General features: G+C 44.8%; 2 protein-coding genes across 4 annotated transcripts in view; both read right to left on the bottom strand.

Annotated features, from left to right (window-relative positions):
- Positions 1-15,659, bottom strand: part of LOC110482254 (tenascin) — a 72,718-nt gene that overhangs the window by 21,169 nt on the left and 35,890 nt on the right. Inside the window, exons 11-12 of one of the 3 annotated variants that reach the window (XM_021551384.4) lie at positions 7,172-7,444; positions 4,977-5,249 (exon numbers count right to left, since the gene is read on the bottom strand). The exons of the other annotated variants lie outside the window; for them this stretch is intronic. Of the exons in view, the coding sequence (XP_021407059.3) occupies positions 4,977-5,249; positions 7,172-7,444 (546 nt within the window). The remainder of the gene's footprint in view (positions 1-4,976; positions 5,250-7,171; positions 7,445-15,659) is intronic. 3 annotated transcript variants of the gene reach the window in all.
- On the bottom strand, positions 876-3,970 carry LOC146765855 (tenascin-like; the record flags this gene model as incomplete). The annotated part of the gene is made up of 2 exons (XM_085593938.1): positions 876-1,460; positions 3,640-3,970. Coding segments are annotated over 2 exons (768 nt in total), but the record flags the coding sequence as incomplete, so codon positions are not given.

Here is a 15,659-nt window from a genome sequence, read left to right on the forward strand (position 1 = left end):
TCACAACTCCTGTATTTCGCTTCTTTACCTATTCCACATGAATATCTCCAGCTTTAGTTTTCAGTGCTGGAGGGGTCAGAGGTGCCAGAACAGGAACATTAATCACCCAGGGTCACAGCCAGTGCAAATCAGCTGCTGCTGTGCTCTGTTGACAACTTAAAGAAATTCCACTGAGGGCTTCTTTTTCACATCAGTGTGACATTTGTCAAAGCAAAAAGATGTGGAAAATGCTTCAAAATTCACCACTAAGTCTCAGCAAAAAAAAAAAAAAAAAACAAACCGAAAAAAAAGCCAACATTTCACAAGACTCTCAGTGTATTTTGCTCACTCAAATCCTGACAAGTCAAATAGGAAGATCAAGTGGCTCTGCTAAGCCCTGGCCTTGATCCTGGAGCCCAGGCACTGCTTGTATTTCTCCACAGGATTTGTCCAGCCTCACTCTGTTGGCTCAGGAGCTGATTCAGCCAATCTCACAACCACTCAAAATCCCACTCACCTCAGAAAACACCAGTTAGTTAAAGGCAGAACCTTCTCCTGAAAAGGGCTTTGGGTTTGCTTTTGACATTTCACAAACACTGGAATGAATTTTGTTAGAACTTGCCATAAAAATCCCCCCTGCAGAGTTATAATTTGGAATTCCTTATGTATTAATATTTACACATTTGAATACTCATTTTAGAGATATTTTTGCCTCATATTTACTTCTAATCCAGCAATCCCCAAGATTCACATCTTGGGTAGGTCTCTGGAAGGGAACGTCCTGGGACAGGAGGTGTTCCACGAGCCAGTCCTGTCTGATGAACTCCTAAGCAGCAGGCAAATTTCTCCCTCAAACTTCAGGAGTTATAAATGATTATTAGATGTGGGAGAAAGGCTCCAGAGGGGTCTTAATGACAGAATCATGAAATCACAGAATTACTTGGGTTGGAAAAGACCTTAAATTTCTCCAGTTCCATGGGCATAAATACCTTTCACTATCCCAGCTTGCTCAGAGCCCCATCCAACCTGGCCTTTTAACTCCCTTTAAACTAATCCTGCTCCCAGGAATTTTTTTAAGGTCAACATTCCTGCTCTGACCCCTCTTTGCACCAGGTTTTCAGACAAACCCATCGCTGCTGGGGAGATCCTTTTTGGGGACACGTGTTTCCCTGAGCCAAGAAAAGGACTGCAGAGCTTGGAGGTACCTGTGGTGACAAAGGCAGTGAGGGGCTCTGTGGGGACACCTGCCCTGGTGGTGCCCTGAATGTGAATGTCATAGGCAGTGTGATCTGTGAGGCCTGAGATGTGGGCGCTGCGGGTGCCCCCCGGCACTGTCAGCTCCTGGGCTTCCTGTGCCGCCAGGGAATCTTGGATTTTGATAACAAACGTGGCAAAGGGCCCGTCTCGGGTGGTCCAGGACAGGTTGAAGCTGTCAGGGGTAACGTTTGTGAGGGCGAGCGTGCCCAGCTGTGGCTCAGCCTCTGGGGGAGAAAGGAACACAGGTCTTGTGTCTTGTTTTGCTGTGGTTGAATTAAAAAAATTAAAATAAAATAATATTTTTTTTAAAAAGCAGCATTGTAAGAGCCATTTTCTCAGGTTTTGGAAAGAAGCCATGAAATTAGTGCTGACTTTTATATTTTTTCATTAAATTTTCTTAAGTAAACTCAACTTACCTAATGAAATCTGGGCCTGGTTTACAGAAGCACCAACAACATAGACATAAAAATTGCGGGAGTTCCACACTGGGAATTTGATGGGATTACAGACCCACAGCAATTCCAAAATAGAGAGAATAGGATTCAGGCAGGAATCCTTGAAATCCCAGTCCAGGTTCTGTTTGGTGTTTCTGTTGCCTGGAGTTGTAGATACTTCTATTTTTGGACTCTGAGGTTTTTGAGGGATTTCAGGGATTATCTCAGCACTAATCTCAGGCCAAAACCTCCCTGGACTCCACGGATAAGGTGTTCCTCATCCTCTGATTAGGCACAATCAGAGAATGTCTAATAAACAATAAACCTCACAATACTGCTCTTGCTCCCCTTCCTGACTGTTCAGTGGTCAGGGCACCTCCTTAAGAAGCCAAGACATTCCTTTTCTGCTGGAGAAAATTCAAATTCACATATTCACATCTCTACCCTGCCAGAAGAGGGAGAGCTCCTTACCCATTGTCTTTTAAAACTCTTACACTTAGTACAAAAATCATGAAAGCTTCATTAAAGCCCAGAGAGAGAACAAACACAACCCAACAGAGGGTCAGAGAATCCTGTGTTTGCTCTCTGGGCTGATTTTACAATTTTTATGTTGTCAATTGAGTAGGAACCAAGAACACCTTGGGAAATGCAGCCAGTGAGAAACAGAACACAGAAAAATAATGATGGAAGAGTGATCCATGCTGGGAGAAAAGTCAGAGAGAGGATCCCACCGACAGAGAGTGGTGAAAGAGTGAAATCTTTTTCTTTGCTAAAACAAGTACTGCTGCAAGATGTTCCAACTTTTACTCCTGTCCCCCATTGCAAGACTTTTAAATAATAATCCACCTCATTCTCTGGAATTGTCTGGGAAGAGGTGAATGGAAGTGGCCCCGATTAAGGACACAGATGTCACAGATGTCATGCTGTCAACCAGTGAGCATGGATGCCTTCATGGCCAGCAGGGAAGGTACCACCATGGTGCTCTTGAAGACAGGCAAGGAGATGAGAAAGTATCCACAAAGCAAATAGGTTTGGGTGGAAAACCCAGGAAAACTGAGCCCTCAGCCCCACATGCAGCTCAGAGAGGGCAAAGGGAGCCTTTCCAACCTCATCCTGGAATGGCCACATTCCTTCACATGCCACCTGCATCCATGGTCAGGCACATTCCCATCATGACAGCCTGACTCCCAGGAATGTTACATGCAAAATGAGCTGGAATCATATCCTCAGGCATGTCTTAGTGATCTCCTGCCATCCTGGAATCACCACCACCCAGGGAAACAAGACAGGCTCTGGAGACTCAGAGGGAGCAATGCAAGGGACGGAGTGGTGAGCTGACCACCAAGAAAAGGGGGATTTGCTTTTTGAGCCCTGCTCTGTGCTGAGAACCTAAAAATCCTGGGCAGAGAAAATATCAGGACCAGCAGAAGGTGGCCAGACCACTCCATGCAGTTTGGGTTGATCATTTCACATGCGGCACAAAACTCCCACCAGAGATGGAAATGCCTTGGGAGACATTTGGGTTCAAGGAGGACAAAACTGACATGCAGGTGCCTCTCCAGGCTGAGAACCACATGAAGGCATCTCTCCCACCCCCAGCAAAGCAAGTGAGGGTGGGATGAACAACTTCATTCAAGATCAAGTGCAAAGATGCTGAGTGAAACACATCAACCATCTGGAGCAAGGCAATTATATATACACTGAGCTTGCAGAGAGGTGTGTATATATAAGGAAACCATCATGGTTTACTACTGCCTCTCTTAATGCTGGGGACACTTTTTCAGCCTTTTCCATTGCCAAAGATCTTTTTCCAAGCTCTCTCAGTGCCTTTCAGCCTCCCCTCATGGTGATCTCCCTATAATTCCCCAAGGGAACAACGATGAGCTGGAGCCACATTTTAGAGCATTTTGGTGGATAGCAAGAGAAAGGAGAATAAAAAGCAAACCTGGAAGGTGAAACAGTGAAATACCTGTAGTTGCCATGGCTGTCAAGGTCTGCCCACCTTGCCCATCAATTACCCCATGGAGCTGGACTGTGTAATTAGTGGCAGCTTTGAGGTTGGTCACTACAGACTGCCGGGAGTCCCCTGGCACTGTGAGCACCAGGGAGTCCAAGGGGAAGTCAGAGTTCCTGACTTCCAGAATAAAGTGATCAAAGGCCTTGTCCTGTGCCTCCCAGGTGAGTGACAGGCTGTCTGAGGTAGCGTTTGATACACTGAGTTTGCTAAGGAGAAGTTCCTCTACTACGGGAAGAAAAACAAATGGAAACGCATCACAGTTATTAAAAGCCAAAGCAATAAAATAAATTAATAGAGAAGTTTGAATTCACCCAACCACAGGCCACAAGGGTCACCCAGCCTTGTGTTTTCCTATGTTTCCCATACCCCTGCTGTTACCCTGACCTTGCCACTCATCATCAAATGAGGATATTCACAGTCTGCTGCTGCTGGAAATTGGTATTATATTATCTGATAGCTGAGATTTGATATTTTGTTTTCAGTGACCACAATACTCCATTCCTGTGACAAATCACTATGGCAACTTTTCCTAGAGGGGCAAAATTTGGTGGAGGTGTTAAACGATCACAACATGAACCATCATCTGCCTACAATAACAACCCCATGTTCTGTTTCTGTAGTCCAGTCCTCACTTCCCACTCTCATCCTGAGCATTTGACTTCCCTGTCTTTTCTGGGAAAACTGTCAACTGTAAAACCTTGAAATGCTCAACGTGCCAACAACTCAGTGCCTGCCTATTCCCTTCTCTGACATCAACTCAAATGGACTTTTCAATCTCTCACCTAACACAACCTGAATAATTGAAGCTGAATTCAAGCAGTGAATGTGCCTTGCAGGATTGTGCTGGCACAGACTAAAACGTGCCTGACATCTTTTGGGAGAATCGGGGTAAATCTGTGTCTAGAAATCAGCTTATCTGAGAGAAACTGTGTCCTCTCTGAGCTGTGGGACAGGTGCACGCACAGGTTGAAAGGTGACCATAAGGAGTTATCTCCCATTAGTTCTTGGGATATTTGCTTTGCTTCTCTCCTGCCTCAGAGGCTGCCCCAGCCTTGATGCCTAGCCTCATTGTGTGAATGAAATCCCAGCACGATGTGATTGCCTGACTTTGCTGCTGGGATGGTGGCTCAGCATTCACAGCTCACAATGTCCCAGGTCGGTCTTCCGCGGAAGGCGTAGAGGATTGGGAAATGGGTGGGCTGTGGGGTAGCTGAGGGCAGGGAAGGGGGCACAACCTGCAAGGAAGAGTTCAAAAAAGCAAAGTTAGCACCGAGGCAGGCTTTGTGTACCTGTGGTAGCTGCAGCACTGATTGCCTGTGTGCGGAACCCGCGAGAGATCCCGGAGAGGTAGACAATGAAATCAGTGCTGGGAGAAAGCCCTGAGATATGAGCAGTCCTTGAGTTGCCTGAGAGGTTGAACTCCATGGGCTCCAGCAACCTGTTAGAATCAATAATTTCAATCGTAAAGGCATCGAAGTCCCCGTTGGAGGCTGTCCAGGAGAGGTTGAAACTTTCGGGGGTAATGTCGGAAACCGCGAGCTCAGCAACGCCGGGCTGCTCTCCTGGGGAGGGAAACAACACCGGTCAGAATGGCCCCAGCCTCCTCTAAGGCTCCTCTCTGCCAGGCTGGCAGCACTGCCAGCTGGGGAAGGCGGTGTGAGTAAAAGCTTGCTACAATCAGACAGTTACTAACGGGAGGAAATCAAATTAAAGCATCGCAAAATGTTAGATAAGAAAAAAAAAATTAAAATAACATTAAAACTATGGTTATTTTCCTTTCCCTTTGGGAGCAGCCACGTCTTTGAGGCCTGAGCGTGAAAGCAGATGCAAAAGGACTTTCTTCCATGCCCCTGGGGCATTTGGAAAAGATAGCTTCCAGTTTTAGGAGAAGCTAAAAGCAAAGCTGTTGCTTTATCCAAAGGAAAATCTTGTGTTTTGTTTACTCTTCTACTTTCCCTTTCAGCTTAAGTCTGTGAAAGCTGGCTTGTAATTTTGGAGCTGGAGCCAAAATGCAAAACAGGGAGAGATGCCTTGGGGTTTCTTCCTCTCTGCAGACATCCCCGTAGTGTTACAGGAAGGTTCAGATATTTTTTTAACAATTGGAAGTCCCCAGAAAGGAAGGTTTTGAAAAGCCGGGCGCTGGGCTTGACCCAGAAAGGGAAGGGAAACCCTCAGCAGGGCATTTTCTGCTGCTTTCACGAGGGTAAAGGAAGGGAGCACATCGCATATTGAGGCAGGACACCCGTGATGTGTTTCCTGCTTTGTCTCTTTGTCCAGCACATTGCTCTGTTCTCCACGGGCATCTGCTCCCAGCTCCTGGGGAGGACTCTCAAAGCTCAGCACTTTCACTGGGACACAGCACAGGCATTCCTGCCCAAGCCAGGCTGCTCGAAGCACTACAGAAACAAGCAAGCTCTGCTGCACTTCTTGCTTTAATTCTGATTAGTTCTCACAGGTGCTTTCATCCCTTTCTGTGCTGGGTGCTGTGTGCTTGGGGGAGCCTGGCATGAGCCAGCTCTGGCTATCTCACAGAGACAGGAGGTCACAAAGGGCTGGAGGGGAGCCCAGAGGCAGCAGAAATTGTCTGCAAGAAATTGTCTGAAGGAAAGGCCACTGGTGCCCCTTTAGTGCCAATTAATTCACACTGTTCATTACAGTTATCAAAACAACTGGGAGGATCAGGGAGCCACAGAGCAGAGATGTAAATATACATTTATCTCTCATGGTCAAGGCCTGTGATAAGCTTTTACTTCAAACTGATGCGTTTCACATGATCAACCAGAAAATTATTTTGGTGTCCTTGATGAGCTTCATGCAAACTCCTGATAGCAGAGAGCTCACCTGCCTCCTTTCAGGCCAGTTTTATCCCAGGGTAGTTCTGCTGAATTTGATCTTTTGCATTATATCTTTTTCAGGCCAGTCTCCTGATCTTAGATGGCTTAATGCATTTTATTTTTCTTATTAGGAATTAATTTATGTCCTTTCCTATATGAGAACATATGGAAGGTGTTTGTCCTTGCCCTGAGTCAGGTACACACAGCTTTACCACTTTGAGTCTGAATTCACACAGAAGCTACTGCAGAATTTCAGAGGCAGCTTCTGAAGGTAAAAACTCTCAGGCTTTGAGTATCTGGGCTAATAAATGAAATATTTTTATAATTTTACCAGGCAACCTGGCCTTTCCCATGCAGGTACAACATCCAGCTGGGTTTTGCTGTTAGTGTCAGCCATGTAAGTGAGGAAAGGGAACAAAAAAAAAGCTGTTCTGAGGCGGGGTGGGAGAAAGCAAGGAGGGAAGGGCACTGAAACTCTGGCTAGGAAGCCTGACCATGAGGCATTGCCATGCCAGAGATGTTCAGCCAAGCTTTAAGGAGCTCAGGGCACCCCGTGCAAGGCTGCCCCAGCGGGCAGGATTTGCCCAGCACTCGCAGGAGCTCCGGCTCACATCTCTGTCAGCAAGAACGTGGGGCTGCAGGAAAGGTACCTGTGGCAGTCTCAAGAGAAAGGGGCTTGCTCCTGTAGCCCCGAGTGACCCCCTGAAGGGTGATGGTGTAAGGAGTGTTGGCCTTGAGGCCGGTGACATTCACAGAGCTCAGTGTCCCTGGGACTGTGACATTCCGGGTCTCCTCGGGCTTGCCAGGCTCCTGCACCTGGAGGACAAAGTTCTCATAGGCGCCGTCGGCTGCTGTCCAGGTGAGCTGGAAACCATCCCAGCCAGGCTCTGACACTGACAATTCCCCCAGCTCAGGTTCCTCCTCTGGATAAGGACAGAGAGTCAATCTGTTACTTGGGTTGCAGAGGGGTGCTGATGCTGGATTATTTAATGAGGTTCTGTGTTAATGAATTTCACATTTAATCAAGGCCACAGAGATGCTCCCCCACTGCCCTACATTTACACTATCAGCTGCCTCAGATAACTTCAATAGAGCCTCTTTGGAGACATGGCAAAACAGAACAGTCAGAGAAGGACTCTAATAATTAATAAATATTTGGAGGCTGCCCACAGAAAGCAGCTCATAGAGAATCTTACAGCTATAAGTGTTTTATCAACATTAATCACAACTCTCTATGAGATAATAGGTATTACGGTGACAACTTTACTCAGTGTGATACACTGAGTTGTGAAACAACTTGGCTTCAGTGCCATTCTGAAGTAACTGTGTTGTAAGAGTAGGAAAAGGTACAGTTTAAAGTAGTTGGGATTCAGATATTTATGCTTTTAATTGCATCCACTTGAAGGATGCTGCTTAAGCTTCCAAACTATTTCTAATACAAAACAACAAAGAAGAGAAAAATGCCTCCATGTCTGCATGTCTTTAATGGATTTTTCTTCTTTTGTCACATTATTCTACCCACAGACCCTTCCTGTTGGTGTAGACAGGACTTTCAGAGTTACTGATATTAATTTAAATCAAAATGTTGACTCACAGAAATTAACATTCTTGCAAACCCCCATAGGGGTAGCCAAGGAAGCTGGGAGCCATCAGAGGTAACTCTGCTGTTAAATCTGAAAGTTGAGGTCATTTGCTCAGCAAGAATGGAAATTTCTTTGTTACAAAGGGGATACAACTGATTCCTTAATATTAACAGTCAGAGGAGAAAATGAGAGAGCACTGCCTGTTTTTTCTACCTGGAAACTCCTGTGTGCTCTATCACTGACCTGTGGCCTGGGATGATTTTCTAGCACCCTTCTGATTTATTTGAATTATTGCACATAAGTGTTATAGTAAGAACAGAGTGTCTCTGAATAATCCCATTCTGCATGACTGAGAATTCATAAGAGACATTGCATGAAGGGAAATGTAAGTTGTCAATTGTAAACTTCAACTTTATACATATTTTAATACAGAATTTAAGGGGGCCTTGGAATAAATGAAATTTAGGCTTAGCAGCATCACTCATATGGAGTTTCTCCCAGTAAAACAAAAGTGATTGTTGCATGTCTGCTCAAAGCCCTAGGCAGGCAGCTGGGGCGGAATTTCAGAGGTTGAGTGCTCATAGATCATAATGATCTTCAGTAAAATTCATTCATGAATCAGTAAATTGCTGCAATTAAGGAACAGAAGTTATGTTGAACTTTTCCCATCCTGTAAGAAGGAAAGAGACTGTTTATGACATGATGATGATATTCAACAATAAAAGAAATGCATTCATACAGAGTTGTCTTCCCTTATGAGGAACAGAAAGGAGATTCATTGAGGTAAAATAGGAGTTGTGTCAAAATAGGAGTGTTATCTGGAAAAGAGAAAGCAGAACAGGAAGGGAACTGGCTGTATCAGAGATCACAATCTGTTAGTGGCAACAGAAACAAATAAAACAAATACATTTCCTTAAAATGAAAGTGAAACTAAAGTTACAATGAAGTTAAATCTTTTAAATAGAAGCTTGGTTATAACACGTAATGCAGGAGCCATCACAGGTTAAAAGCAATTCTGATTTCTCTGAAAATGCTCAGCTTCATTCTCCTCCACGATGCAGAACCACTTTTCCTGCCATTTGTTTCTCATGCATGTCGGAGACAGAAAAGCAAACAACCCTCTCATGCTCTCCGGGGACCAAGGGGTTCTCCTGTGGAATCATGCACCAAACAGGATTGCTGGGGAGCTCCAAAATCCTCAGCCATCCAGCACCCAAACAGATGGCACAGCAACCACAGTGTCATGGTAAAGATCAAGGATGTTGTTTCTTATTTAAAAAATCCCAAACAAACAACATCAGAGAGAGCAAACCATGGAGAGGTGAGACTGTTCTGGCTCTGTGGAACAATCTTTGTGTCTCTGCATAAGTAGTTTACCTGGTGTTGGGAATTTGGTTTTGAGGGATGGACAAGCACAGTCCTTAGTCTCCAGACCTGAGCTCACACCTGGTACTTTGGTCATTATTGAGCTCAGCCCTCATGAAATTCATGGAACAGGGGTAAGAGGTGGGAATTTTTGGAAAGGTGTCAAAATCTTTTTTTTTTCTCTGACAGCACCACTCCCATGCCAAACTCCTCCTGTGTTTAAGCACAATCCAGACAAGCACATGCAGCATCTCTGTGCTCCCACATCCCTTATCAGCAGCAGATGCATCAATGTCTCTCTTTGCAAGCAATTTGAAGAGAGATTTGATGCTGCATCACCTTCAAACTGCACAGGGCATTGTCCATGCTGCACCACCCGAGGCTCTCATTCCATAGCTGAAAGAGTTTCATCCCATGCAAAAGTTAGAATAAACCAGCCAAGACGAAAAGCATCACTCACAAGCCTAAAATCCATACCAAAGCCATATAGAAATGAAGTTCTGGATTTTGAAGCAGAAAAGGAACACGTGGCTGTGAATCCATGGGAAATACCTGCAGCAGCTAGAGCTTCAGGGATCAAGAGAGCTGGCTTTGAGTAGCTCCACAGAGGTTACTCTGGAATTGTGTGCCAGCTGGGAGACTGGGAAGTTCTGTTTCTCAAAGATTTCCCAGCAGAAATATTTCCTGTTTTCTGTTTAAAATGGACAGGCCTTTCAGAGTGATAGGGAGCTAACCAAATACCTCATCTTGTGCTGCCCAGGACAGGGTGAAACTACTGGAAGTCCTGTGGGTCATGTTAAGGTCATGAAAAGCCCCAGTGGCTCTGGGCTGGGCAGGTGAGGAGGCACTAAAAGCAGAGCAGGAGGTTCAGGGCTGGGGGATGTTAAATAACTGAGCTGGGGAGGATCAAATGGTGTTTCACTGATTGATTGTCCAGGTGTGGTGACCAGAAGTGCTAAAAAGTGCTAAAATTTATAACCCTCCAAACAACAGCTAACACCAGCTCCAACACACTCTGTTTCCAGAGCTCCCAATGCACAGCCCACAAAGCAAACAGAGGGGTTCTCCTGGTTTTGGAGACTGAGTCCAGGCCTCGAGCAAAGGGAGCATCAGCACACCCAGCCAGGTTCTCACAGAGCCACCCTGAGCAGCAGCAACCAACCAGCAGAGATGAGCTGGAATGCTTCCAGCAGGGAGCTGGCACATCCTCAGCTGATGGAAATCAGTTCTCTTTGATTACTTCCAAAGAACTTTGCTCATTTACATCACATTGCAACCCTGAGTATCCAAATGTGCCCTTTTCCTACACCCATCAGGGAATACTCCTCATACAAACCATGAAGGGAATTCATGCCAAAATTCACAAACACATCCAAACCCAGGCTGGGAAATCACATCAGAAACATGCTAAATCTCCTCATATCCTACCAAAAACAGGCCTGGAGAAGTTCTCCATTGTGATACATGCAGAAGAAAGTGGAGGGGACACACATTCTTGCCTGAAAACTAGGATGGGAAAAGCTTTAAAAATATTTCTTATAGGAGATCCAGGAATGGAAAGGGGAAAGGCCTGGCTTTCATCATGCTGAATGATCTATGGATATATCCTGTAGAACAGTCAGATTCTGGAAATCTGAGAGCTGTGGAGGTCACAAGCAACGTGTTTCTGATCCCAGCCACAAGACACCAGGCAGGGGATTTCTCTGACATGCAGAATTATCTCCTCATTAGTGGGAACCCACATCATTTCACACCTCGGTGACTTCCTTGCTTTCATGCTCCTCTAGCATTCCATAAGAGAAAGCAAGTCATCGAGCACCATCCAGCAGCTCAGCACAAATATGTACTCAGGATTCATTACATGTCTCCAAATTCACACATTCATCACAAAGATATACATTTTCAGAGGGGCAAAATCAATTAGAAATGTTTTCAAATAGATGCAGAAATGTTATCTTGTAAATATGCTCTCAGGTCAACTACAGGTGTGAAAACATTGTTTTCACAGTGTGAGTTTTCTGCTCACCTCTGGGAAGGAGAGAAACCTGTAAAGCAAAGACTGATTCATATTTATATATAATATAAATATTTGTATTTACATATGACATTGATATTCTTGATTTAGGTAAGAACTGTCCTTAAATCACCCCAGACATGATCTGAGCAGGCTCTGCCTATGCTTGAAACACAGTAAAAATTTAACAGAGTAGAAATCCATTTAAATTTAGGTAAAATGTGCCATTTTGAACCTGCTAAATATGCTGTTTAGTCTAGCCCTAGCAAAACTACCCCAGCTAAGAAAAAGAATGTGAATTTCCAGGTAGAAAGGTAGAAATAAAAAAGACTCTTCAGACCTTGAAACAGCGCAGAGTAACCCAAGAGTTCTTTCTGTACTTTCTGACAGAAACTGAGTACAAGTATAACTAGCTATAAGTATAATGTGAAATCAGCAGAATAAATATGCATTAACCTATTGTAAAATTCTATGCATATAGGAATTAATAAAAATAATAAAAAAATATCAAAAGCTCATAAAAGTACGCATGTCCATTAAAGAGCAATGAGTCCCCACATGCGTCCACAGCGCTGTAAATAAACATACCCATTCCCTACAAATCTTTATTAAAATTGTAGAGTTTAATTTTTCATCCGCATTTCATGCTGCAGCCTGGAGATAACCATGTTTCCATCACACCAGCACAGCTACAATGCTCACCACTGCCTTCATCCCCTCTTGCCCAGTAAACCACTGTCAGCACTGTTGTGTGGCTGCTGCAGGGCTGCTGAGCTCCTGGAACAAAGCAGGAAGGTTTGGAACCATTCTGCAACTCCCAGCTGCTTGTGCATCAGCAGGTGCCAAACAAGTCTTTCTTATTCTGGGAACAGGCAAAAAATTACAGCATCAGGAGCACCGGCACTTGTTTAGTCTAAAAGTTGGTAATTTAACAGCCCAGAGGTGGCTGGGCTTTGCTGAAGACAAGAGTGGGCAGCCCAGTGGGGAGGAGAGGGCAGCAGTGCATCCTGCAGGGACAGCTCGCCCTGGGAAACGGAACCCTGAACTGGAAACTGAAGATAAAACGTTCAAAAATACAAGAGGCAACATAAAATTAGGGTGGAATTACACTCCTGATGTACCGAGGGTGTGTGAGAGAACCCTGTGTAAGATCATGAAAACTGGCTTCTCATTTTCCCTGACCACCCCACGTTTTCCCCACATCCCTGCCTGTTCTAGCACAGCCACACAAGGATTTGGTTACTCCAGTCTAGGTGGAAAATGCAGCAGCAGTTTAAGTATATTATAAAAAACCTGAGGGACCAACAACCTGTGTGAGATTTGAATCCAGAAATATGCTGGATTCACAAGTGGATTTATTTTATTGTGCCAACTTTGGGAGCTACATGGAGGTTGCCAGGTACAGGTTGTTCCATGGAACATAGGGAATGTAATTCTGAATATTACCTTGGACTTAATGACTCCACAAATGAATTGAGAAAGAATTGTTTTCATCTACCACAGATATTAACACTCATATATCCTACATTCAATTCATGTGTATCAGGGGAATATGTGGCTTTGTGTACAAACAGGAGATGGACAAATTTAAATTATATGAATACATGGAAAATACTCTGATACCACAGAAATATCAGTGTTCTTTGTTTAGCAGGCAGAATGCTGTAACAGATAATGGAAAATCTGGAAAATCAAACTGTAGAATAACAAGAGTGGTGGAGCTCAAACACTTGATTTAACAATGAGGGGAATAGATGTGCAGAAAAAAGAGTTCTGGGAGGTTCAGGTTGGTGGGTGACAGCCAGAAAATGATTCACAGTGGTGAGATGAATGAGCAGAGATTGAATCTGTGTAAAAGGGAAACTGGATAGATAACAAGCATAAACTCCTTCCCAGGCTGGAATTCTTCTTACTGTCAGCTTAGGAATTAGCTCAATATCTCCTGGTAAACTCTCCAGGCTGAGCCTGGCCTGGATATGTCTGTGATGTGGTGTTGGCCTTTTGAGGAATGCCACTGGAATGTTTCTCTGGTGGTTTTACTAAAAAGGATGCTCATGACATTTCCCCAACTCCTTGGGATAGAGCAAGAAGTATTCTGTATTACTTCTTGCTTCTGAATCTGGGATTTTAAATGATTCCTCAAGAGGTGCTCTCAGCCACTTCTCCAATCTCCTGTGTGAGACATGATGACCCAGCAAAGGTTTTCTTTTTTAGCCCCCTTTGGCCAAACCAGTTTTCCCTCTCTTAAACAGCTGATTAAACTGGGCTTGCAGTGCCTGTGCACCTCAGAATTTCATGAAGAAACCACTGCAGCACATCACAAGCCAGAAACACTCCAGAAATGGAGTAGTTATCTCTAAAAACCCTCATCTTGAACTCAGGAGCCAGGTGCTCTCAGAGGAGGAGCCAGCTGAACAAATGGACAATCTTCCCTGGCAAATTTAGTTTCCCAGTGCTCAGCACTGCACTTTCCCATGGAACTGGCTCACCTCATCATTCTTGCTGATGTTTCTTTGAGTTTGTGTAAAAAAGGGTGGCGCAATCTGAGCCTTGGAGAAGCCAGGAGAGGAAGAGGGGCTGACGCACACCACGGACAAGGGCCTTTGGTAAACAGCATAAATCTTGTGAAAAACATTCAGCAGAATGGAAAAGTCACTTCTCCAAGCCATGCTCTGCTGTACAAACTCACTTCCAGAGGCAAGACAGTATCACATCCACCATTCATCAACAGTTGCTGCACAGTCTGGGTCCTTCAGCAGAGGAATTTGGGCTTGGCTCTTGGTTTCTCTAATGCTCACTCATTTATGTCCCCAGGCCTCTCATGCCTGATGTATTGCCATCCATCCTGCTCCAGGCCCCACACTGTGCTCTGCAGGCAGGGTTCCAGAGGCAGAGCAGGAGGGAACAAAGCTGCAGTCTGAGTGCTGGGCTGCTCAGAGCTGGCTACGTGCTCACCCTACAGATGAGCTGCTCATCTGCTGGGACATGCTAAAGGCAAGGTCCCTCCAAGGAGTAAAATGGCTCATTATATTTAATTTCTGAGTCAAACCTTCGTGCAATGGCAGGTGGGAGCCTGGTGATACCTTCACTAATAACAGAGTTTCCTGTGGTAGCCACAGCTTCCAGAGGAGCAGAGTGCTGCTCTCCAGCCTATGCACACACCTTGGTTTTATAGAAGTGTTGGTTTGGAGACTGTCAATCCCAGCTCCCCGGGGTTCTCTGGGCAGGAAGGGCTCTGCTGTGACACTTCCATGTACTCCAGCACAAAACTGCTGTGGGTTCCTGTATTCACACACCACAAGACACTAAAGCTGTGTGGTCTGTTCCCCTTAGGACCACGAAGTCCCTCATGGAATTCTCCTGCATTCCTAAAGCCTCTGGAGCAAAAAAACTTATTTCAGGGAGCTCCTCTGGGTCAGGACTCAATGCTTGCATTAGGGTTACAATACGTGGAGCTACAAATAAGCAAACAGAAATGTGAAATATTCAGCCTTTCCTTTTCAGCAAAATTTAGCAAACTTCACCCTATTATCTTTGCCATCCCTTGAGTGCAAGATCAGGGACATCAATTAAAAAAAATACTTTGTCACTTGAGCTGCACTTCATCCCTGTGAAGAGACAGAAGCAACAGTGGCTTCCATCCTGTGTTATGGAAGATTTTGTGATGTGTCCTTTGCTCTAGGTTCATGAGTTCTGAATATTTCAGCTTGCCTCCACAAGAGAGGGCAAAACAAGATTGTTTGGCTTTAGCCTGAGGACTTGGGACCTCCCAAGTGCTGGAACGTGGATAAAGAGGAGTGTCTTGAGGGTAGATGGAAAAGCAAACTGAAGAGACCACTTGTCTTGTACCGCCCAGGCTTCCAGAGAATTTCTGCTCCCTGTGCTCTGTGTTTGGATTTGTCCATTCCTACCCAGGAGAAAGGTCATAGAGCCAGGTTATGTCAACTGCTGCTCCCAGGAGCCCACTGCAGAGCCCTCTGTGTTTACTGGTGCTCTGAGTAAAGACATAAAATAAATACAGCAGCCAGACAAAGGTATTTCTAAAGGAAAAAAAAAAAAAAAAGAAAGAAAAAAAAAAAAAAAAAAAAAGGCAAACATTGAAAAAGAAGCCACCCTGTGAAGCTTTGGAAGCTGTGAGATTCCACAGCACATTGTTTCTGCGTCTTCACCAGCACT

The sequence above is a fragment of the Lonchura striata genome, chromosome 17, assembly GCF_050655825.1.
Source record: "Lonchura striata isolate lonStrDom1 chromosome 17, ASM5065582v1, whole genome shotgun sequence".
Taxonomy (NCBI): Eukaryota; Metazoa; Chordata; class Aves; order Passeriformes; family Estrildidae; genus Lonchura; species Lonchura striata.